General features: G+C 37.8%; 1 protein-coding gene across 1 annotated transcript in view; it reads left to right on the top strand.

The window, feature by feature from the left end:
• TNKS (tankyrase) overlaps positions 1-23950 on the top strand; it is a 106267-nt gene that overhangs the window by 24203 nt on the left and 58114 nt on the right. The window contains exon 4 of the mRNA XM_042812459.1: positions 136-231. Coding sequence (XP_042668393.1) covers positions 136-231 — 96 coding nt within the window. The remainder of the gene's footprint in view (positions 1-135; positions 232-23950) is intronic.

A 23950-nucleotide genomic window follows, 5' to 3' on the forward strand; every position in this document is an offset into this window, starting at 1 on the left:
CAAAAAAAAAAAAAAAAAGGAGGAAATAAAATTGTGCAATGTGTGTTTGTGCCTACATCATGCCGAGGAGACACTTAACTGTAAATAATCTGTGTATCCCTGAGGTAAGATACTGTTTCTGCTTTCCCTGCACAGTGCTGCTGCAGCACGGAGCTGATCCAAACATTCGGAACACCGATGGGAAATCTGCGCTGGATCTGGCAGACCCCTCTGCAAAAGCTGTGCTCACGGGTAAGATGCTTACATCCATCCTCAGCATTGTTCCCTGTAGCTCATTTTGCGTGTGCAAGTTCAGTGTCTTAAAAGCCTTCTTCTGCCTTTTGGATGATCTGTTGTGTTTGATAATTTTGAAACTGTGCCTTTTACCAGATTTCGTTTTGTTGTAACTGTCATTAATCTGCTGTGCTGCTAAAGGTTTGCTTATTCTACTTATGCTAAAACTGCAATAGTCTGTCATAACATCGTTCGTTATTCACTGCCTTTCTGTGTTACTTTCTGAAATTGCTATCCAATGTGAGATTGAATAGGAGCCCCCAGCCTACAAAAAATAATAATAACCAGGTCAGTTGTTTTAAGACCTTCAGTGTTGAGAAAGCAAGGACAATTGTATAACTATAAAAGTACCTGTGATCTGAAAGACAACCTGCTACTGACTGCAGAGACTAACAGTTACCTCGTATTTTGCTGCAGATCCACATGGTACCTCATTCTTCTTCCTCTTCATTAGTCGTTTTTGATAGACTTCTCTTTTTGGGGACTACTAGCTGCCAGATAGTATTTTTCATGTAAATAATATACAACTTTGTATGCAGCTTTTTTTTATAAATTGACTGTTGTAGCATACTAGTAAGCATTACAATTTTAATTTAGTTGCTTGTCAAATAAATATTGAGAAATACATGCTCCTATGTGCGGATTTTGACATGCAGGGAAGAATGTTTAAAACAAAGTAATCCTTGATTTAAAAATGTGTACAATTAGATTTATAGAAAAGGATTCGGCAGCTAAGCTCCACTTAAAGAAATAGCTGTTTTTGTACCTTTATTTCCCCTATCTCTTTGTCTTTTTTTTTTTTTTTTTTTTGACAGCATAATTTATAGGTTATGTGCTATCCAATACCCAAATTCTTTCCTCAGATGATGTTCCTTCCACTTTGTCAGGAACATTTATTCATCTTTTCTTTCCAGTACGCACTGACTGCTATACATAATTATCTGAAGCTCTGCAGTGATTCGAGGGTGCTTCTGGAACAATGCACTTTAAATACATATGGTTTAGTTTAATTACTAAGTGTCAAATTTAAACACATTCCTACAGCGTTAATTTCTATGTTAGCTGTATTAAGCAGGTTAATGTGATTTTTTTGCTTTTAGTAGTGCAGTTGTACAGGTGTTGAGAATGCAAAGGGCATCTGGGAGTCAAAGTAACTAAATGGTTTTAATGGTTGTTTAACACCTGGTTGTGGGAGCTTGGTATGTGTACTGTTTGGGGGGTACTGCTTTTGATCTATCCTCAGACTGCTCAGAGGGAGCTTGAGGGCATAGCAAAATATGCAGGGTCTCTGCTGATGACTTCACATGACTTCTCTGTCGACTTCTCTAGGCACTGGATTAGTGCCTTGTGCTTTAGACATAGCAGAGGGCAAGGTGTCATTGCAGCCCAGTAAGATGGGTTAGAAGCAGCCCTCTATGTGAATGTAGCATCTGTACCCCAACAATTGTGTATTGGCACCCAACTAACCAAGCTTCTGAAATGAATGGTTGCAGCCAGGTTGTGCATATCAACACATGCACACAAATCCAATTCTGCTGCTCTTTAGATATTTAATGTTAATAAGGTGAGGTAAATTTGGATTTTTTTGTTTTTCTGGGTGAGAAAATCAGTTTTTGGTTTTATCAGCTTTGTCCTCAAGGTGGCTCTTGTCTGTGCTGGGCTCTCTCTGTGTTGTGCACCTTAACTCGTCTGTAAACAGTTTGATTCCTGCTTTACCTGCTGTATGCTTCCAGTACATTGAAAAAACTGATTTTTGGATGCCATTTAAATGGAAACTTTCTACTAAGAGCTTAATTCTTCCGGATGCTGCCCTGCTTTCTAGTAGCCCTGTTAGGCTGCTACTTTCTCATTCATTTTCTGTATGTTATCATCTTTATGTCTGTCTTCATCGCTCTGGAAGAAGGAGGCTTAAGGGATTTCTTAGGCTGTATCTGGCTTGGGATAATCTTTAGCTACAGCAATGCTTTGTAATTAGGTGCATCAAGACTTTAAAGGTATTACTGGATTAAGAATCAGGAGGATGTTAACTTAATTTCCAGTATTTAGTGTTGAACAGTGGGATTTTTAGAGCTTTTAAAAGTGGAATGCTTCTGAGAGCACAATCTGTAGTTGTTACTGCATGTCTTTAAACAGTATGTGTGTCAGGGCTGTTCTGAAGATGTTATTTTTAGCGCCTTTTCTATCAAGTGTCTGACCTTAATAGACTTTTCCGCACTGCTGCTCTATTGATTGTGGGAGAGCAGTGTTCCTTTTATCACTTTTTTGATCAAATTCATGCATTGATGTTAATCACTTTGTGAATGAAGTATGTTAATAGTCAGTGTTTGGCTTGCAGCTTAGAAATAAAGTGAAAATGTGTTGGTAACTGATAAAATCTTTTTTAAAGTTTGACAAAGACTTCTGCATGGGTTTCAAAAAGGATGCTTCCTGTGCATAAAGAACGTTTCTAGGTGTTCTGGCAGCAAGTGCTGAATCCACAGTGATGCGTTCTTTTCTGCTTCTCAGTCTAGAAGAATGTATAGTATCTTTTTCTCCCCATTTACAGAAAGGATATATAATGCACTGGTTTCTGGGATGACTTCCAGCCATTTTCTTAGACTATTCTCTTAAAATGTATTGAAAAGGTTATGCAACGCAAAGGGTAGGCTAACATTTGGATGGAAATGGACTTAAAAAAAAAAAAATTATTTTCCATCAAATTCATTGTAATTTGCAATAACATCTAGTTTCAGCCTCTTAAAAAATATTTATAGAGATGGTGAACCTGCTTTTTAGTACTTAAGCAGGAAAGCAGTCTTTTTTCCCTTTCTGCGGAATAAGCACCATTTGTGTGAGCCAAGCACTTCGTGACTTAGAGTGCAAAGATTTTTTTTTCTTCCCTAGCTTCCCTTACTGTTCCTGAATTGGGTTATCAGAAAGAGATTGTAAGCATCTTTTTCTCTAGGCTAAAGTGCTAGTACAGGCTCTAAAAATATCTCATCTGATAAACAGAGCTGTTACTTCAGATTAATATCCTAGTTAATTTTTGTTCATTTGGAACGTGTGGTTTCTGAGCTGGGGACTCATCTTGGTGGCTGTGCCTGGCACTGTGGGACTCCCATCCAGAAGAGGGCCTTTGGGAGCTATTGCAGTTCAAGTCCTATTAGTCTTCATTATTCTCCTCAACTGCTTATTGCCTCTTTAAACATTGATATCCTTTTATATCTTTCCTGTGCAGTATATGAAGAGCCAGCAATATTGTTAATGAGAATGATTTAGTTTGAATGTTCACATATTGATGCTTTTTTTGCCACCTCCCCATATTGTCTGCTGTCTAGAACTGCCTTCTCTATGTGAACAGTTGTTTCTGCACTTGAGCTGTTAGCAGGGGCTGAGGATGCTTAGGTGGGTAATATATTCTTCACTGTTCCACGTCACTGCTTTGCAAGGTTGGCTTTGATTGGCTTAAGGCATTACATTCTTGAAAGAGGTCCAAACGAAGAAAGCTTAACTGCCGCCTCTCCAGATTGAGGAAAGATTTTTTGGAAAGGGGGAAAATGATGTCTTGTTTGTTAATAGAATCAATTTTTGAAATTGAACAAGATTCTGATCTTCCTATTGGTTGTGGAAAAGTCTTTTATAAGGAAAGTAGTTAGGTGCTATTAAGCTTTTCTCACAGAGGTTTTTTGGATGTGAAGGACAGCTTGAGTGAAAGCACAGTCATGCTAAGGTTATCAGAAGTGTTAATGAGGATTCATATTTCTGTCTCCTTGTCGTGTCAGCTTTTTAATTGAAGTGGGGAGCATAGTCCATGTATTGAAATATATTTGCAGAATTTTTTTGAAGTGAGCTGCCTGCCAGGAAGAGGAAAATCTGATGTTTCATTCCAAAAAGTTCATGGAACATTGCAGAACAGAAGATGGATGCTGGGCACAACTCATTAATTTTAGAATTATTGGGATGAGAAGAGGGCTATAGTTTTTGTTTGTGTGGCTTTTATTATTTGACAGTCTTAAATCCCCTAATCTTTCCTTCTGATTTGATAATATTTCTTTTCAGGTGCACTTAATGATCCATCTGTACTAGATGGATACTAGCATTTCTTTTTGATTTCATTAGAATAATCTTTTCACCTGCAAACCTCCTCCCCCTTTCCTTTTATTGATCTAATTCTTACATGTTGCCTCCTCCAGAATCAAATCATTTGCACAACATGTAGCTTCTGCCTTTAAAAAAGCAGCATCATAAACAGCCCTGAGAAAAAGAGAAACATTTGCAAAGGGAAGGAGGACAGATACTGCTTGAGTGGTTTGAGCTCTCCATTTTTCTGAAATTATCTTATCTTCTGACAAGTGACCAGAGTCTTAAAGACAGGTGTGAGAAATCCAGCCAGGTGAGGAATATCCTTGCCTTCTGATGAGCTGTCAGCTTATATCTTGAAGCAAGTGGTATTAAACAGTACTGGAAAAGGCCTCGGTAATTATTTGTTTAGCATTCAAGTAGGTTTGCTGTCTTTGTTTTTACTGGGAAAGAAAGAGGCCATTTGCATAACTGCTACAGGTATGGTATGATGCCTGTTCATTTGGAGTCCTTGGCTATAATTGGTTTACTTTCTGGAGATTTATTAGAACCATTGACCTGCCTTCAGGAATGCAGGTGCATAGCTCATCCTGTCTTTAGAATGATGTGAGCAAAATATGCTTGTGGCATCTATGTAACGTCAAGTCTATCATAGAAACAGCCCTCATCTGTAAGTTCCTGATAAGTGGATGTGTATATCCTTGAATTAATGGGCAATCCCCTATTTTTAGGTAACATTATAATTGTGACTATCTTGTTATATTAGAAAGTGTAAGTTTAAGAAAGTCTTATTTTGTGTGTGATTTCAGTTCCCTCTTTCCCTTTTGAAGGAATTATGGAGTTTAGGAGGAAAACATTTTCCTTTCTCTAACGCCTGTGTTTCAGTTTAATTTCACGTTTCTTTTCACTTTAGGAAGAGAGGAGCGAACATTTCCTTTTAGCTGCTGTGTGGTACTCTGTGTACTTGTTTCCTCTGCAAGAAGAGCAGTCCTTGTTTTTTACGTACTGTGTGTATGTAAAGTTTTACTTGAAAAAATGTGAAAATGAAGTTTCACATGTTTTATGGACAAAGTGATTCTTTGTCCACTTTCCAGCACTAAATTTATCTTTCAAGGTAATATATCTAGATTTGAACATTATGTTCTGGTATGACATCCAGTTGAATTAATTCTGTAGTGATGAAACAGTAGTGTTAGTGGCGTTTTCTTGTTCCAGGCTTTATTCAGTAGAAGTAACAAAATCAGAAGTAATAAAAAAACAAAGGGTTTCCAGGAAACCTCTGGAATTCTAAATTTCTCCTTAGTTTATGGTTTAGATTCCCCATGAGTATAATTCCTGATTATATTATGCATGTAGTGTTTATTGGCTTTATTTCCTGATACTCGTTTGTTCTATACTATTGCTCATTCCCCGAATTTGTCTTAAGTCTTTCTAATTTCTTTAGTTTTATCTGGTAAATCATTCATCTAAATGTTTCCTTCCACGTTGTAGATTACTTAACAGCAGTTCAAATGTTTTTTTTTTTTTTTTTTTTTTTTTTTTTTTTTGTCATAGTGCAAACAAGTAGCTGTTGGGAATAGGTGAACAGTTGGACTGGGTGATCTTTTAGGTCTTTTCCAACCTTGGTGATTCTATGATTCTATGATTCTAAGTAACTCTAGCTTTTAATCATGCTTTGAAGCATCTAGCCCTTGGAAGTACTTCTCATTCCATGACTGTGTAATTTCTCTAATTTTGTGTTGGAGGACTTTGTTCAAGGATTTATGTGAGTCACTGTATACGTTCTGCTGCCTAAATTTTCTGTTTCCATGCCTTAATATGCTTGGATTTATTCCTAATGTGACTGTATCTCTGGATGATATTTTTGAGAATTTAGTTTTTGAATAATGACAGCCTCTCCTTTCTGTCTCTTTGTTCCCTATTTTAGAGGTAAGCACTATCATCCTCATTTTGTGTTTCAGTTAAGTTGTGTGTCTTGAAATGACTTCTTTGGAATGTGGCCATCTGCTTGGACCAGGCAACTTGTTCTTTTTGCGTTCTTGATTTAGGTAAGAAGTTGAAAGTCTGTGGAGCCTGTAGGTGATCAGATCTGAGGCATTGTGTGATTCAGGATCGGTGCTTTGATGGAAAGCATAGCTTTGATTTACACCATCCCCTTTTCTAGGTTTTTCAGTGTTTCAACTTTCTTTTTAACCATGATGTTCATGTAGCACCATTTTAATAAGTGGTCTTCCAGTGGAGTCAAACTCTAACTTGTTCCTTTGGAAAATTAATTCTTTTAAAGTGTTCACAAAGCACCTCAGTACAGTCTTTTAGTGCTCTGTTCTCAACCCTGCTCTTTGCATAGGCTTTTGGATGGTCTGAAAGCTTTCAGAAATCTGATGTACACTAATTTATATAATCTGTAATACCCAGTAAAACTTAATATGAAACTCAAAATAAACTTTTTTTCCTAAAATCTGTATCAAATTGACAGAATAACAAATAAGATTTCTCTAACTTGTAAATAAAAGCCTCAAATGTATTTTCTGTGCCCTAGGGAAAATGATTGCAGAAATGTGTAAGAAGCATTTCTATTTCTGTAGTGCATCAGAGCACTCGTCTTGTTTGTTTCTTTGCCTTGAGCAATGACCAATCTTATCCTTTGAAGAAGAAAAAAGAGTAAATGTTGATTGTATAATTTTATTTGTTCAGTTTAAGTTACTTTTTGTTCATTTTGAGTCTGGTTTGTTGTTTTTTTTTTTTTTTTTTTTTACTGTAGTCAATGCTGTGAATTTCTGCAGCAAACTTATGGCAAAAACTTACGGCAGCCGTGTACAGTTTTGGTCTTAACTACATTTTTCCCACAATACATGGATGATTGTACCAAAGTGGCCTTTTCACACTGCATACCATTCTGCATGGGTCAGTAAACCGAGGTGGAGTACTACTCTAGTGAGTGGGAGAAGGTAGTGGTGTGATAGAACTTTTGTTTGGTTCTGTTCCGAGTACGATAGCCATACTGCAATTCCAACTATTTCAGTGCATTTTCTTTTTGTGCTGTCTTTGATTACTTTAATCTAGCATGAAACTTTCCTTTTTTTTTTTTTTTTCTTTAGCTATCTGGGTTATTCCTACAAACAAAAGCTGCAATTGCTTTCATTTTTTATGCTGTAACTTCAACAGCAGTATGGTGTTTGTGCTGGTTTCTTCTCAAGTGAGGCTGTGCTAAAATTTTGAAAGAGCTGAACACTCATAACCAAAACCTTGTGAGCCTGTGTGTGTAAAATATTTAAGACTTTTGTTCCAAGCTAGATGGATGAATCTGAAAGAATATTAATGTTGTGTAAGGAAAATATTCTGACTAGGAATTGTGAAAGACATCTGATTTTACCTTTTCATTCACTTATTAGGATATAGACTTTGCTTAAAAGACTGCTGACTATTCCCCACTGCCTCATTCAGCAGAAATTGTAAGGAAGGCTTTGCTCTGAGGAGGAATCAAACTTGTACAGTAAAGCAGAACGTTATCCGACTCCTGCTTCATTTGCTGTAGAAGTAGGAAGCAATAGGGAATGGTGCAAGATGGGAAGAAAAAGGTTGCACGTATGGTTAAAGCAGCTAAATATTTACTTTGGAAGTGTAAGGGAGGGTCCTACATGCTGTTGTGTCAGCATTGCTGACTGGTCTACATGATTTTTGTTTCTTCCTCCTGTCTTCAAAGCCTGTTGTCATATAAATTCCTTATGCAGAGTCTGTGATCTCCTCAGCTTCTCTGTCCAGCTTGCCTCCCTTTCTCTTCTCTCTCCTCACTTACCAGTGTCGTTTTCGTTCTTCTGATCTTGAACTGGCAAAATAGCACCTTTAAGAATCTTTAATAAATGTGCAGATACTAAAATAATGCTGCACAGAAGACGGCAGAGCTACAACTGAGATTGGAGAGCCACAACTAAGCAACCTCCTTCTTGCATGCCGTGAGCTTCTTTGCTTTCCCAAGAGCTGTTTGAGTTTGGAAAACAATGCAAATTTAGGAATTATTTGGTTTTAGTGGACTTGCTTCTTTTAAAATGTCTTACTTAGCTAGTGGCTGTGGCTTGAAAGGTCCTATTGGAATAATCTGAGTAAGAGGCATAGGTTTAATATAATACCTGCTGTAATGCTATAGTCAGTGGCAGTCCGCTGGTAAGAGGCTTTGTCAAGCTCAGAAACCCCAGTGATGAGGTGCTCCTGCTCTGCGTGGTTGGCCAGGCACCGGGCTGTGCTCAGAGATATGTTTGGACAGGGCACCTGGCTTGGTCAGAATCATTTTTTTCATTTTACTACAGATGGTAGAAACAAATTCAAGGACGAGTTTGAGAAATAGTTAACAAAAAAAGCCTTAAATTTAAAGGCCTTTGGGCTCCTGAGTTATATTTTTGTTAATATAAAAGATCAAGTGATCATAGGGCGAAGTATCGAAAGGAGAAAGAGCCTTTTACTTCCCTTTTCTTATGAGGCATTAAATGTCTAAAATAATTTATTTTCAGACTTACTTTACAATGTTTTCACCTACTGATTGTGACTTTTTTCTTTGAAAACTGTTAGAGAAATTCTAAAGTTAATATAACTAGCTTATATAGACAGTTTATACTTAAGTCTCTGACAGTCTTCTATGGGTTTGTTTGCAGCAATTTGAACCTTCAGCGCTCCAGGTTTTATTCTGCCCTTTTGCTGATGCTGTTGTTCTCCTTGCAGGGATTGAAATACAGCATATATATCCATCTCTGATACGCCATTTCACTCTAGGATGCTGGGTCGTAAATGGAATGGGATGTGTGCTGGACCCTGCTGTGGCATTTGCTGCTTCTAACAGTTCTTAGATGCCTTTATGTTTGTGCAGTAAATAAAGCAGGTGTCCAGCAGTAAGATTTAGTTTGTTGTGCAGTCCTCATTGATATGCTGAACGCTGGCTATCCTTTGCAGAGAGCAAGTCAGGGATCCTATGGGAAGAGAAGGGGTATGATCATAGCAGAACACATGTATATGCAAACAAAATGTGCATGGGAATAGAGGGTAATGGGTTTTAATGTAAATGTACCCTAGCCAGTATGATCATTTACTTCAGACTTCAACATTCTTCTTTATTCTTGACTATAATTTGAATGGCTCTTTTATCCCCCCCTTTTTTTTTTTCTTTTTCCCCTGGCCAGTCTAATCCAAGCAGCAGTTTTCAGAAACCTCCATTTTAGACAGATAGGGCTGGATTTTTCAAGTTGAGTATGCTGGGCATTTCTTCTGACTTTGCAGGATCCGGGTGTTCTGTCATGCTTTGAGTCTCTAATCAGAAATATCTAGATGTTAGTTTCTTCTCAAAGAAGTTCTGTATTTTTTTTAAAGCGTAGAGCAGTATGTGTGTTTTGTAGATAGCACAGGCATTCTTTGTCTACGAGAGAAAGGTGCTATTCTTCTTGTGTGATTTTATAACTTAGATTGAGATATGCAATTAGAATTTCAGCCTAAAGGAATCAAACAGAATTACAATGGAAGTTAGATTTTAAATCGCAAGTGTTAAATAATGTAGAGTTTCCTAGCAGCTACCGGAATTACTACAAGCTCAATGTACAATTAGGATTCTGTAGAGTCATATTTCTTGGATGCAGCTTGTTTTGCTTTCACATTCTTCCCAGCTTTTAGACCACCCACCTTGATAGGTCTTTCTGAGATCAATTTCAGGGTGCAGGAAATTTTTATAAATGAAAGAATGTATAATGGAAATTGAGTTCATAGGATTTATTTAATGAGGTGATCTGTGAATGAGAGGCACGGTTGCTGTTTACATTTCATGTGACCATGGGTATGTTCTTTGTGCTCTACCGAACGTTCCAGAGATGACTGAGGAGATGTAAGAAGCTTACATTTAACATCATGTAACCTAAAGCATCACTTTGAGTGGCTTGCGCTGCCAGACCAGGGCCAATATGTGTGGGTCCATCTAACACCACTGATAGGAGCACATCTTCCACACTGTGACCCCAACCTGGTGTCCAACCCATCTGTTGAGGAGGAGTGATTGAGGGAAGGCAAACTGACACAAACTAATCAAGTAGACACTTCAGTGGTGACTAATATAATTAAATTTCTCAGCAATGTATTGCATGAGGCTACCTAGAAAAATGTTGGAAAAAGGATGTAATTGATAGCCTCCTGTCATGACACTCAGTTGCAAGTAGTGTGTATTTCTTTAATGTTACATCATGAAATAAAGTATTTAAAAGATTCAGTAGGAGAAATTCACTTAAGTTATCACAAATACTGTAACAAATGACTACTAAGATTCAGAACTTCCAGGTTTTAGTTTCGTAAGCTTATGCTTTTCTGATCTTTTCAAGGGGAAAATGCAGGCATTTAAAGCTTAACATAACTTGGATGTGCTGGAACGCAAACAAACCAAATTGTATATCCTCCCAGGAGGCTGAGATAAGGAAGGAGGAAAACTACCCATCTAGTGTTTGCCTCACTTCAGAATTTACTGTTGGAAAGCAAGCAGATCCTCTGATGAATATCTGATGTGCAAACTTGAATTTCATAGAATATGATGAATGGGTAGGACTAGAAAAATTCTAGGAAAAAAACTAAAAACTTGTTTAAGTAGCCAAGCATTTCAGTTTAATTTATTCTGTTGTTACAGTAATTTGATTTATGGCTGAAGAATATGGGAAACTTAGTTTAAGATGGAACAAACCTGTCTGAATATTGGTGTCTGTCTCAAGGCTTTTGCTAGCCTGTGGAGACTGGAGACCTGCTTATAATTTCAGTCTTGATTCGGTTTTGTGCCTAGAAGTTATTTTTCAGTGAAAGATATTTCTCAACATGGTCTGACAGCATCCAGTTTTTCATGAGGAAGTGATTTCCATTAATCATTGGATTGCTCTGGTGATAGAAAAACAATTGCTAAAACTCTTCTGTTCTCTCAACCTCCTTTCATACCTCTGTGAAGTTTTATTTAATGTTGATGTGCTCTTGGGGGCCCTAGCAATACCTAATTTGAAGTGTGTGCATCACAAGAGAGGTGTGGCAATGAAAGTGGGTATCTCCATTCTGAGTATCTTCTTGGGTGGACAGTAAACATGAAAGAATTTAGGCAATTTTTGCAAATTTTTTATGTTGGTTTTGAGGCATGAGTTTGACAGGCCTGATTTTTTATTTGTATGCCAGGGGGACAAATTTATTTCTGAGATTCTGATACACTTTTAGTTAATCGTTATGAAAAGTCTTCCTTGCATTTGATTTGCAGTCTGGCTGGTCTTCCAAATCACCTGTTTTCTCTGTTCATATTCTGTGCCATTCTTGGACAGTTAATTTAAGGTCTTAGTTCTCAACAGTCTGTTGAGTAGATCTGCAGGTCTACAACCAAAAAAAAAAAAAAAGCCACAATTATAATACTTTTTTTGCCTTCTATATGCATACGTTAATGTTTGAAAATAGGCTTGTGTGGGTGAGGTGTTGCTGTGTATCATGTAGTAGTGTAAGCAACTAGAGGCATGCAGCTGAAATTGCAAGAATGCTACTGTTGCACTATGCATTTTTTCAAAAAGGTTCAGGAGGTGGGGTGTTTCTCTTCACCAACAGAAAATGTTTTTCCTCATTTTCTGTTGAGCTTTGGTAGCTTAATGCAGTTTTAATCATATGACAGTACTTTCTGACCTCTGATTATTGCAAATGCCCAAGCTGGATAATTGTCTCTGGTTTAAGAGACTAAGGAACTCAAGACTGAACTAAGTGAGAGCCTCAAGACTTTGCAGTAAAGTTTTTAAGAGCTTAGTGATAGCGTTCTTCTGTATGACTGAAATTCCTTTACTGATCAGAAAAATTCCACAGCAGGTTTGATAGTCATTAATGTAAGGACTTTAAAGTTAACTTGATGACTGTTCTAGATTTTTTTTTCAGTTTATATTTTTCCCCTTCTGATGATCAGCTATCTGAAGGCTTTTATGTAGTGATTCATAAGTATAGCATAGAAATGAAATGAAATTGCTGCTGTTTTCAGTGGTAATCTTGTTTGGATTAGTAAACCAATGTTTATAGCCTTTCTATTTATTAAGATTAAAAATTCAGTAAAGATAAGTAGTAGAGTTATGAATAGTAAGCCATGCAGCAAATATAACTGTCATTGCACAGCTCCTTTTTCATGATGGTAAGTACTGCAGATGACTTGCATTATGTTTGTGTTGGGTTTCTGGGTGCTTTCATGAAAACGGTGGCTTTTTTCTTTTGAGATAGGTGTCCATTCACCAGTACTTGTTTTGTCAGCTTGCTATCATTTTCATGCAGTGATTATAGCTTTTATTTGAGTCCTGAATTAGGCTTTTCATTACTTAGATAACTTCTGCTGTGAAGAGACCTCCTTATTATTGCCTTTTCATTGTAGCTTTGATTTTTTTGTCTTGTCACCTAAAATTAGCTAACATTTGAATTAATGTGGTCAACACTCTTGTGAAAATGTCCAACAGGAGTTTGTAAATATGTATGCTTTATTGAGGTTTGATAATTAGACTGCATTTACCTTGGAACTTTTTCAGAACATTTTGCAAACTTAATTAAAGATATTAAAAAGCTCTATAATTGGTACAGTGTATTAGTCTGTAGAATAATTTGACATTTTCTATGAGTACAGAAAGCTTGGTGTGTTTTTTTTACTGTTCAGTGTCCTTGAATAAGAAAAGAAATTTGTCGAATATTTAAGTTTTTAAGAGATTTCAAGATTGGTTACTGAACTGATGCTACAGTGTTCACCATCATGGGGTAAAGCGTGGACCATTGAGATGAAGGCCTCACTGGGGCTCTTCTGCTCTGTGTACTGCAGGTAACTTCTTTGGGCAGTGGCTGTTGTCTGCATCTCGTGAGCAGAGAAACCCTTTTTTAAAAAGAGTAAAAGTTACTTGTTTAAAGTATTTTTTTTCTCCTAGTTACTTTAGGAGAAGCGCAGTATGTGGTGGTGAAAAAAAGGAGACAGGTCAAAGCAGTATTTCTCACCTTGTTAAGGAGCAGAGAGATCTGCTTTGCATTTTCTACTTTTATTGCCTCTGTGGACCAAGAAATGCAGGTAGGATTTTCCGTTTGAAAATTGAAGTCATACTTCTGAGCAGTATCTATAATGTCTTAAATGCAATCACTTTTCCTAACTTTGGGAAAACTATATCCCTGATGGATATTTATGGAACTGTTGAGCTCAGATATGTAAATACTCAACTTACCCTTGAAACCTCCTGAATCTCTGAGTCAGCTCTCCTTGATTGCTCTGTCCAATTTACTTCCTTGTTCCAAGATGTCGGTGTTGGTTCTCTCTGCAGAAATGGCGCCTTGCAGTTCTGCAGCTTTCAGTGCAGACACTAGCACCAGGTCTTTCCTCACAGGCTTTCTCCCACAGCCTTCTGCAGTCACTGATGTGCAGTCTGTCCTTTTGGATGTGGTGTTCTCCGTGGTGGCATTGGCAGCAACCTCTGATATTTCAAGGACATTAAAACCAGCCTTAGAAATCGTCCTACTTTGATTTTTTTTTTTTTTTTCTTTTACTGTACACAAATCAAGGGAGATGAAGATCAGTATCCTTTTCTAATCATGGCAATCTGTGTTTGCCTTTTGTAGAAATGAACGTTATCTTTTTTTCTTAGTTTGACAGTTCTGATTTTATGACTATAGTTTGTTCTTCTAGGTAGTAGACTCTTTCTTTTATTCCCCACATACTGTTCATCCAGTGCCAAACTGATGAGGAAGCTTAATCTGTCATACAGCCAAAATTAATTTTACTAAGGCTTAAATCTCTGATTGTTTTACTAACAATTTCAAAAGGTATGATTATATTGAAAATGTGTCAGCTGTGGTTTTTCTTCTATTGTTACTACTTTAATATATGAAAGAGAAGTTCTGCCAAAAAAGATTCATCCTTGCATGTTTCACAGACCTGTTTGTTTCTAATGTGCTTCAGATTATTATTTTTTTTTACATTAAGGTTTTCTTTGTGATTTGTACCTAGTCTAGTAACATTTAATCACCTTTTATAGTTCTTTCCTGCAGTGCAATGGGACTGTTCTTAGGCTTAAAAGAACTATATGGTTAAATGTTTTACTTCATTGGTGGTGTTGAACAGTTGCTAATTTCAGCATAATAGTTAGTCTGTTGTCAGCCTTACACCAAGGAATAGAATTTTGAATTGTTACCCTATTATTAATGGAAAGTTTACTCGTATCTGGCAAGCTGTAACATCTAAGCAAAACACTTGGTGCTTTGGAAATGCGTTGCTAAATCATAGTCAATTATGTTGCAACTCTCGAGAGAACCAGAATTAAATGTAACAGCAAACCATAAAGAATGAATGCGTGTATATTATGCTATTATCTTTCATACCTTCTTAACAGGTATCAGAAACCAATTTTCTATGATGCTATTTCTATTCCTGCCAGACAAAGGGAGCTGTGTTTTTCATCAAAGAAGAACAGTATTTTTCAGTGGAAATTTACAGACCCTGCACTTGAGCCTTTTTGTAGAACTGTGGATGTGTGCATTTTTTTTGTATGGCCAGTTGTTTCAAGCATCCATCTTGCCTTTGTTTAGTGGAGTTTTAGTAGATAGCTAATTCTTGAGATACTTAAGCTGAAGAATTGGACTTGCTCCTTTTTAGGTGGAGTACTTGTTCCAGTGCACTCAGCTTTCTTTACATGTAAGCCATGGTATGGTGATATTTATTGACAGGGTTTCTTGAACATCTCAAAGATTGACCAAGGCTTGTGAGTCAGGTGTGGGGACTTGCAAGTCTCAATCGCTTCTTTCAAGAGAGACTGTGCAGTGGGGTTGGCTGCCAGGCTCTCAGCAACCACACTTGCTGCCTGTCCTCAGTGGGACAGAGGGAGAAAATGAAATTAAAATGCTTGGTGGTAGAAAGACTTAATAGACTCAGTTTGGGGTGGTTAATCCAATCTGTTGTGTGCTGTTCCCCTGGCCTGCAATTCCTGCCAGATCATGTGCTTCTGGATGGCAACAGCCTGTTTGCCATGGGCCTCTCCATAGTCTGCAAGGAATGTCCTGCACCCAGAGCTACTGTACTTGTCTTTTCTTCCCTGACCTTAGTTGTCTCAAGTTGTACCTCTCCTTTAAAGGAATGTATACTAATCTAGGAAATTCCAATATTTCCGCTACTGGTAACTGATAATGTTTTCCTGAGAGCTTTACATATAGTTAAAGCCAAAGCACTGTTATAAGTAGTGTGATCTTTCAGCTCCTTGAAGATTATATAAATTCAAAACATAATAGTAATGTATTATTGTGCACTGAGAACAGCTATCATTTTCAGTAAGTTGACTGGCATGAGTTTTAGTTCTATTGCATTTTTCTTTACAATGCCAACCAGAGTCAGGTGAGTGTTTTTAAAATACACTTAGATTTCCCTTGCCACAGCAACAATAGTTACAGCTAATATTTGTCAAAACAAATACCTCTAATGTAATGCTTTCTACCTTAAGGAAAGCATCTACGCTTTCTCATAGAACAAGCATAAATAAAACTGAGGACATTAAGCATCACATATAATGGATAAGGAAAATGTGCTGTCAAACTACTTACTAGAGATTTTATTTCCTGGCACCCTTCCTACCCCAATAGATCTCTTTAATGTTTTTCAGAGACTTCAGAGCAAAGTTAGTGATTTAGCTAGTAATTTCTGGATCCTTGCATCAAGTCAGTATAATTCTTTAAACTCTTATTGATATGTTTTTAAAATGTTCTTCTACCCCCTCATTCTCTATGGGAGATCACTAGGAAGTGCATAGTCTCCCATCTTTTATTTTGACTTTTCCATGGCTGGCTTGGTCTTTAAGGTTAGTAGGGGAAGAATCTTGAAATGTCTCTATAATAAGGCAGTTCATAGTGTGTGTATGCTATGATGCAGAAGGCATGCAGAGAATGGCCTGTGGCTTTTTCTGGTGCATTAAGAGAACCACATTGCTGGAAACAGTGATATTTGCAATGTGCCAAAAACTGTCCTGAGTTGAGAAGCAAGTTTTCCTCTGAAGTTCAGGTACCATCAAGATTACTAACTGCTGAAAGAGAATTGTTTTTTGGACCCAGGATCTGAATGATAATGCTACCGTGTGTTTTATCAGTGACTCCTCCCAGTCTTCTGTCACCTATTAATTTGCCCTTTGCCATGTTGCTTAGGTCACAAATGAAGATATTAAATCACATCGATTGTAATATCGACTCCTGGGGTTATCCCATAATGACTGGCATGCACTTGGATTTCATGCTGCTGGTCACAGCTCTTTGAGCTGAGCAGTTCATCCAATTTTCAGCCCTACACGCTATCTCCTTATCTAGCCTTTGCTTAATCAGTTTGTGAGGATGTTCTTGGAGAAGGTGTCAGAAGCCTTACTGAAGTCAGAATTCACAATGCCCAGTACTCCCCTGTCAGCCTAGAAGCCATTCATTGTGTTGTAAAAGGTTATCAGTTGTGTCAGGCATGACTTACTGCTCATAATTCCATGCTGACAACTCCCGATCGCCGCCTTGTCCTTCACATGTCTAAAATAACTTCCAGAGTTATTTGCTCTGTACCTTTTAACACAATGGAAGTGGGGCTCACTGATTGGTAGTTCATTGAATCTTTTTCCTTTCTTTTTGAAGAAGGAGTTGATTGTTTTATCTGATTCTCAAGATCTCCAGATTGCCAAGACCTTTGGAATCTTAATTGCTTATCTGGGGATCAGTGCAGTGTTTTCATCTGCAGAGTTTGCCCTGCTGAGAGTTCAAGCACCACTGCAGAGTTTGCATTCAGTGGGGTGGTAAGTACTCTGTTGTGTGGACTTCCAAAGTGTTGCCCAGTGGTTTCTTGTCGGTGGACACTGTAATTGTACCTTTTGTCTCTTGTGGGATAGTCCCATCTTAATGGCTAGTTACACAGGTTAATGCTGTTCCTAAATGGAGCAGTAAAATGAAATCAATGCTTGGAATAGTGGGAAAGCTTGTACAGTTTTCTTCTGCTGATTGCAAGGTAAGGAACTCTGAAAAACATGAAAAGGCTTAACCCAGGGCATGTATTCCTCATTCTTGAAGATGAGAGGCCTTTCTATAAAGTGATTAAAGTTGCATTAAACATTAGCCTTTCAAAGGGAAGACCCTCATTTCCTTCTGTGTTTCTCACATGCTTATTTCATACAACCTAGGGAACTTAGCCGGTCATTCATGCCTAGGGAGCTGGGGTTGTCGTGAGTTGATGATACTGATAACTGGACCTATTGTTGAGGTACACTAATGTTTTTAGAGGAAGCTAAAACTAAACTTCTGATTGCTACAACCTCAATGGTTTTAGCTTTAGCTCCTTCTAAAATTCTCTGATTACATTTGCTATAAGGGGATGCACAACGTCCAGCTCCTGGCCCCACACAGCACCACCCAAAATCCAATCCCTTTGTCTGAGAGCGTTGTCCATAGCAGCACAATATGATAACATGCATGGAAATGGAGGTAAACTGAGGAAACAATGAAAGTATATACCAACAAGCTTTAAGTATATATAATAACTGCTGAAGTTTTGAAAGCAAGTTAAATTTGAATGCTTTATCTGGTCATGAGTTTGTTAAATATCTATTCAAAATAAGTCGTTCTTTGTAAATAACCTTTAGTGAACTGCTGTGAGCAATAAAACAGTTAACATGGATGATTTGTAATGAATTGTTATATGAGAGATATTCAGCTGAAATGAAGGAAGCAATTGACTTGAAGTTACTGTTTCTTGTTTTGTGTAGACTCAGCCAGAGTTTTAGATGCATTTACTTTGGGTTTCTCTCCTGACATCAGCTTAGCTGACATCAGCTTGTCCCTTGATAGACTGTGAGACACTCTTGCTGTTTATTGGTTTCATCAGTCATGAAGAAAAATACCAATTGTTGCAAATGACATTTGGTCAATGGCAGGATTTAGCAGCGCTTATCCAATACCACTCCTTCCTTCAACTCTGGCAAACACATACTGCTGCTGGGAAAGGACACAGTTCAGAATTTGCCTGTAGCTTTGGTTTAGTTAAACCGAGGTCAAAGTCTTAGAAGAGCACATAAGGGAATAGGTAGCAAGAAAGTTGCAGGAATTCCTGAAAACTGAAAGTTAGGCATAAACATGGTCAGCAGTGCCACAATTGAAGTTGTCCTGGTAGCCTATGCTCAGTTCTATGGTTTTGTCTGTCATAGCCAGTGGATAGCTCCAAACCTTTTAGAGGTGAGATGAAGCAGATTTAGAGTAGAAGTCCATGAGTGTTAAGTTGTAGGATCTGTGCTTTGATGCAAGATACAGCAGGAATTAGAGGCAGAGCAGACAGCATCAGCTCTGTTTTTAAATAACCAAGCATCTTAGGCTGTGTCTTCCCTAGTACTCATTGTTGCTTATTGTTCCTACAGAGGATTAAGTGCATTAGATAGGCTGATAACTTCATTATTGTTCTACTTCACTGTTACTCAAGGCACGTGTTAAGTATGCCACGAAGGAAGATTGGCTGTGATAATGGCAGCAGGTAGAGCAGTTTTGTGGCTGCAGAGGTGTGTTGTGCTTGGGCTTCATGCTGCTTTGTGGTTGCTGAAGAGACAAAATGGGCAACGAGCTGAGCTAGAGCATGAGTTAGATTCACAGAGCAGTGTGCAGTGTTGATTCCTGCGTTCAGGAAGAAGTGACATAGTAATGCAAAGAGAGGTCTAGAGATATTGTAGGCAGATGTTACCCTCTTCCTTGAAAGCAATGATTATCTGACATTTATTGAAATAAGTATGTATCTGCAGTGGAGTGTGGCAGCAGGCCAGAATTCATCCTAGCGCAATCTTGAGCCAAAGAGACAAGGATGTTGTTTTGCAGCAGAGAAATGTAATCATCCTTCTTCATAGCTCCAGTTCAACCAAGTCCATTACACATAAGAAATGAAGGTCAGTTGGGATGCTCTCATGCATGCCTAAACTTAAGTGTACTTAGTACTCTAGCCATACAGTTTCTGCGACTCAGAATAAGTATTTTGTAATCTATTCAGATTCTGAGTAATAGATACAAAGTAAATGGGAAAAGTACAGAGGCAAAAGAGCTAAGTTAAACTTGAAGGACTGAAAATAAATGGTGTGAGCAAGTAAAAGTGTGGTGAATAGCCTTTAATTCACTCATTTTAATGTTCTGTTGCTACATCATTAACATAAATGTTCATCACATCTGATGTTCAGATCCTTTTTGCACTGCCAGAACAGAGTAAACTGTTTCTTGTGTATTTGAGCATTAGATCTATAACAACCAAGGAAACAGAGGATGATTCCTGAAATTGAAGCAGAGGAAGCTGAACCCCATGGAATCTTTTTTATTATTAAGTCTGAGACCTGTATAGTTAGCAGTTTACAACATACAATCCATTTAATAAATTAATTGTGCTGTAGCATACAGGTACTGAGCATAAAATTTCTGAGAACTCAGCTCAGAAATCAGTCCTGTGGTGACTATGAACCTAATAATTTCTAACCCAAAGGTAATCATAGCCATTTTATAGCTATTAGTCCCGGTGTCAGCAGTGATATTTGGCTTACAGACATCTCCCTGTCCTCGTCACTCTACCCTGATTTACAAGGAGACTGAAATGGTGCTGTGAAGAAAAGACAAAAAGCCTGGCATCAAAAAAAAAAAATAGCAGGATGCGCAGAACGCTTTGCTTTGTCATCTAAACTTGAATATTCATCAGAAATCATTAAAACATATTATGAATATTGCACTTCTCTATTAAATCAAGAGTTCATGGCATAGGGTTCTTTCAATAAGCTGAGCTGTTGATGATGAAAGTCCAGTAAGGAAAAAGAAGGTGGCTCTTCAATATAAGTTTGCAAAGTATGTGAAGACTAATAAAGAAACGTGATGTAGAAGGATTCCTGACATGCTGCCCTGTTGGGATTAAAATGAATAATGGAGTGGAGACCTATACCGTAGAATTCTCTGACCTGGTGTTGTCCCTCCCACAGGGCAGACAACGTGAATGTTGATCATTCTGGGTGCCTTGTGTCTTCTCCATCATATCACAGTTCTGTGGTTCGGGTTCGTAATGAATATTTTTCCCTTTGCAGTTTGTAATTCAGACTAATGGCATCCTTGGCATTGCTGTGGCTAATGTAGTAACAGCTCCGTGCATGAATTGAAGGTATTAGGAATAAATCATTCAAGCCACAGGGAGAGTTGCCTGCCTCCTTTGAGCCTTGTGGTTTACCTTTTTTTAGGATAACTTGTTTTATCTTCCCTTCAGGCTCTTTAATGTTCCTAACCTGTAGTAATTGCCAGCTGAACTAATATTTCCCCAGGTATCCACGTGGATAGAGTATCATAAATTGCAGCTAGTAGTCTCTATCAATGAAATGTCTGTTGTACACAGATGAAGCATCTTTCAAAAGCAGAGCTAAGACTGTGCGGTTCCAATCTTGGGTGAGTGAGTGAGCCAAGGGAAGCTGGAAAAGGAGAAACTCATTCTCCAGAGGGAACAGCATTGTCCTCTGGTGTCCAGGAAAGGCAGGCATGGAATTTTACTCTGTACAGGAGTAAAAGCAATGCTTTGAGGCTTTTTGGATGGTGAGAGGGACTCCTAACGAAATGTGTAAGGACTATCTGAAAATGTTTACAAATAAAGAACGCTCAAAATCTCCAGGAGACTTATTCATAGATACTGTTCCTTTTTGCCAGATATCTGTTCTTTGAATAGAAGTTACATAAACTCAGTACTGCACTGCAATGAGATAAGAGGACTAAAGCTACAGCATTTTCAAGTGTACATTTTGAAATGTCATTCCAACATATCATGAAATAGTCACCTATTCTTCAGGATGTAGGTTTTTGAATGACACAATTGCTTTGTGTAGTTCTATATTTTCATTTCTTTGGTTAAGTGAGCATTTACTCCTTTCAAAGCATTCCTTTCTGTTTTGGAATTAAACCTCTTGTATTTTCTGCTATTTCACTGCCACTTACAGCACATAAACTCATTTATTTATTAGCGATAGAGCATAATCGTCCACCTCCTTCTGGGCTCTGCAAATTTGTTTTTGCAATTCATTTTTGCTTTCCTTTTAAGAATGATGTTCTTACTGTTTGTTTGAACTTTATTTTGTGCAATGCTATGAATATTTTGGCAGAGATTTAGAATTCAGTTAATTCTTTCCATTTGGGCAGGGAAGCAGCTCTACAGTTTCACAAGCAGCAGACTTGGTGTCATGGCATTACCAGTACCTTTTGTCTGATTGCAATATTAGCCAGAATAATTACCTCTTTTTGTGGCTGTGTTTTATGTATGCCAAGCCAGATGACATTAGCGGGTGATGAGGCTGCCTGCTGTCCTGGGAGTAAGCACTAAGTATGGTAGGTACAGGGTTTGTCAATATAGCTGTTGTAAAGAGAGCAGAAAAAAACTGTGATGCATATCAGTACTTCTGAATGCCTCTTGAATCCTCATACCTGCCACTGTCAGCCATAAAGCAGCTGCTTCCCATGACAAATGACCGATTTTCTGCCATTTCCATGTAAAATCTGCTTTTGAGTATGGTACTTTAATGTGGAACAAATAACAAAAAACAAAGATGGAGTGGTGTTAAATCCAGGAAAATAGGGCTATTTGCTGCTGGTATTTCTTTATTTTTATTATTTTTATTTTTGAGTAGATTTATGCAGGGAGCTGAACTTGGTCAAATGTGCACTTTGCTTTAGGAGCTCTGTTCAGGCCAGCAGTGGATAAGCCTTGGGACCACCCCACTGAATAGCTGATTTTATCTGAATCTATTACTTTGTAATAAATTCAAGCCTATACTCATATTTGTATAAAAGCCATATTTTGATGGTCATATTCTTCCTGCTACTCTATTATAGTAATAACAATTATTACTCTAATAGACTCTGCTTGGAGGATTAAGGGTCATCACTGCTGTAGTTAAATACTATTTTCTTCAGCAATTAATGCCATAGCCAAAGTTGTATGCAGATTGCTGAGTGTTCTTCTCCTCTCAGAATTCCTTTTGCTGATCTTAGGATCTGTAGTATTTCGTCCCAGTTTGATTCACTTGTTACACAAAGCAGCCAGGAGCAGATCAGGAGTGTGATGGTAATTAGAAATTAACAGAGAGATAAACAGGATTCCTACGCTCATGGTGGGGAAGGTACAGTATTACTACTTCCTGATGGCATATGCTCTGCAGAAGGAATAGTAATGCTGAGTTAGCTCATGCTGAAAAAATACACACCTGGGGCATGGGAGAGACGGCCTGTATTAACTCTTGCATGGTTCTCTTTCATTTTAGGTCAGAAAGAGGTTTAAAATATCACTTTTTTGGAAGCTGAATGAAATGTATCCCAGAGTGACTTTAAAATAAAGCCACTGTCCAAACCAGCTGCATTAGGAGCTAGTGGTAATCTATTAGGTAATAGGATAGTCATAATGTATTTCCTTGGGAATATTATTTAATATCATTAATGGTTCTGATGGATGAGGAATGTAGCAGTACTTCTTTTGCCAATTAAATTTTCAATTTTTTGAGGTAAGTAGAGTCTTTAAATCTTTTGAGAATTACTGGAAATAACTGAGAGTGGAAAGCAGCATTTATTCCTCCTTCTTGCAAAACATAATTAAACTAACTTGCGCTGCAGGTTTGCTCAGAAACCTGCAGAGGTATTGTGCAGAAGGTACAAGCAGTCACATCTCCTTTCCAGCCTGCAGTGAAGAGAAGACATCTGCTTTGGATGGTGCTTGATGCATGAGTCTTCTTGTGACTACAAAGTCCATAGTTTTCTAGTGCAATATAAATACAGAGTGCATGGATTATCAGCAGCGTCAAGCTGCATGTAACCAGTGGCTGGCTCATCTTCTGTAAGGTGTCTGTGGAACAGGCAGCCTTGGATTGATTGCATCAGATGAAACTTCTCATGCATAAATGAACAGTTGAAGAACAAGTGCTCTCCTTTAGAATTGAAACATAATGACAGCAGTCTGGTGAACTAAAGCTCTTGTCTTTAATTAATGAGTTAGTATCTCCTTTTCCCTACCAGCCTTCTTTTCCCGTGGAGCTATTGTTTCTGCACTTTGTAGTGAGCTATATTGCCATTTATGGTAACGAGTTGTTTGCTTTTTTAAAGAAATCATATGTGTAATCATATTACCTACAAGATATTTTAAGCAATGAGATTGATATGAAGTACTGAAAATGTTACAAAATTTCGTTTGTATATAGTATTTCATTCTTTCACTGTTGGTTTTAAAAAGCACACAAAATGAATGCAGTCATTCAAACTAGACTTCCTGCATATTTGCATACTAATTATTACTCTAATATTTCCATCTTGTGATATGTTATTCCAAAATGAGTAGCAAATAGTACCTGGCTATAAATAACAAATATGTTTTCTCCACTTGGTATTTGAATGGATGTTCTTTTAGTGAGGGCTAAGAGGTTTTTAAAATTTGTCCTAGTTTTGAGTGGGACATAGTTAATTTTCTTCCTAGTAGCTGATAGGTTAAGATATTTACGTGACTTAGCACATGGTGGCTGCTGTTGAGTTTTTGCATGTGTGCTTTTTGGGAGTAGAGGTGAGTTATGATCTTGCAGCGTGATGTGCTATGTCCTTTCTC

This window comes from Centrocercus urophasianus, unplaced genomic scaffold, assembly GCF_019232065.1.
Source record: "Centrocercus urophasianus isolate 14NV4802_14NV808 unplaced genomic scaffold, USGS_Curo_1.0 seq_13, whole genome shotgun sequence".
NCBI lineage: Eukaryota > Metazoa > Chordata > Aves > Galliformes > Phasianidae > Centrocercus > Centrocercus urophasianus.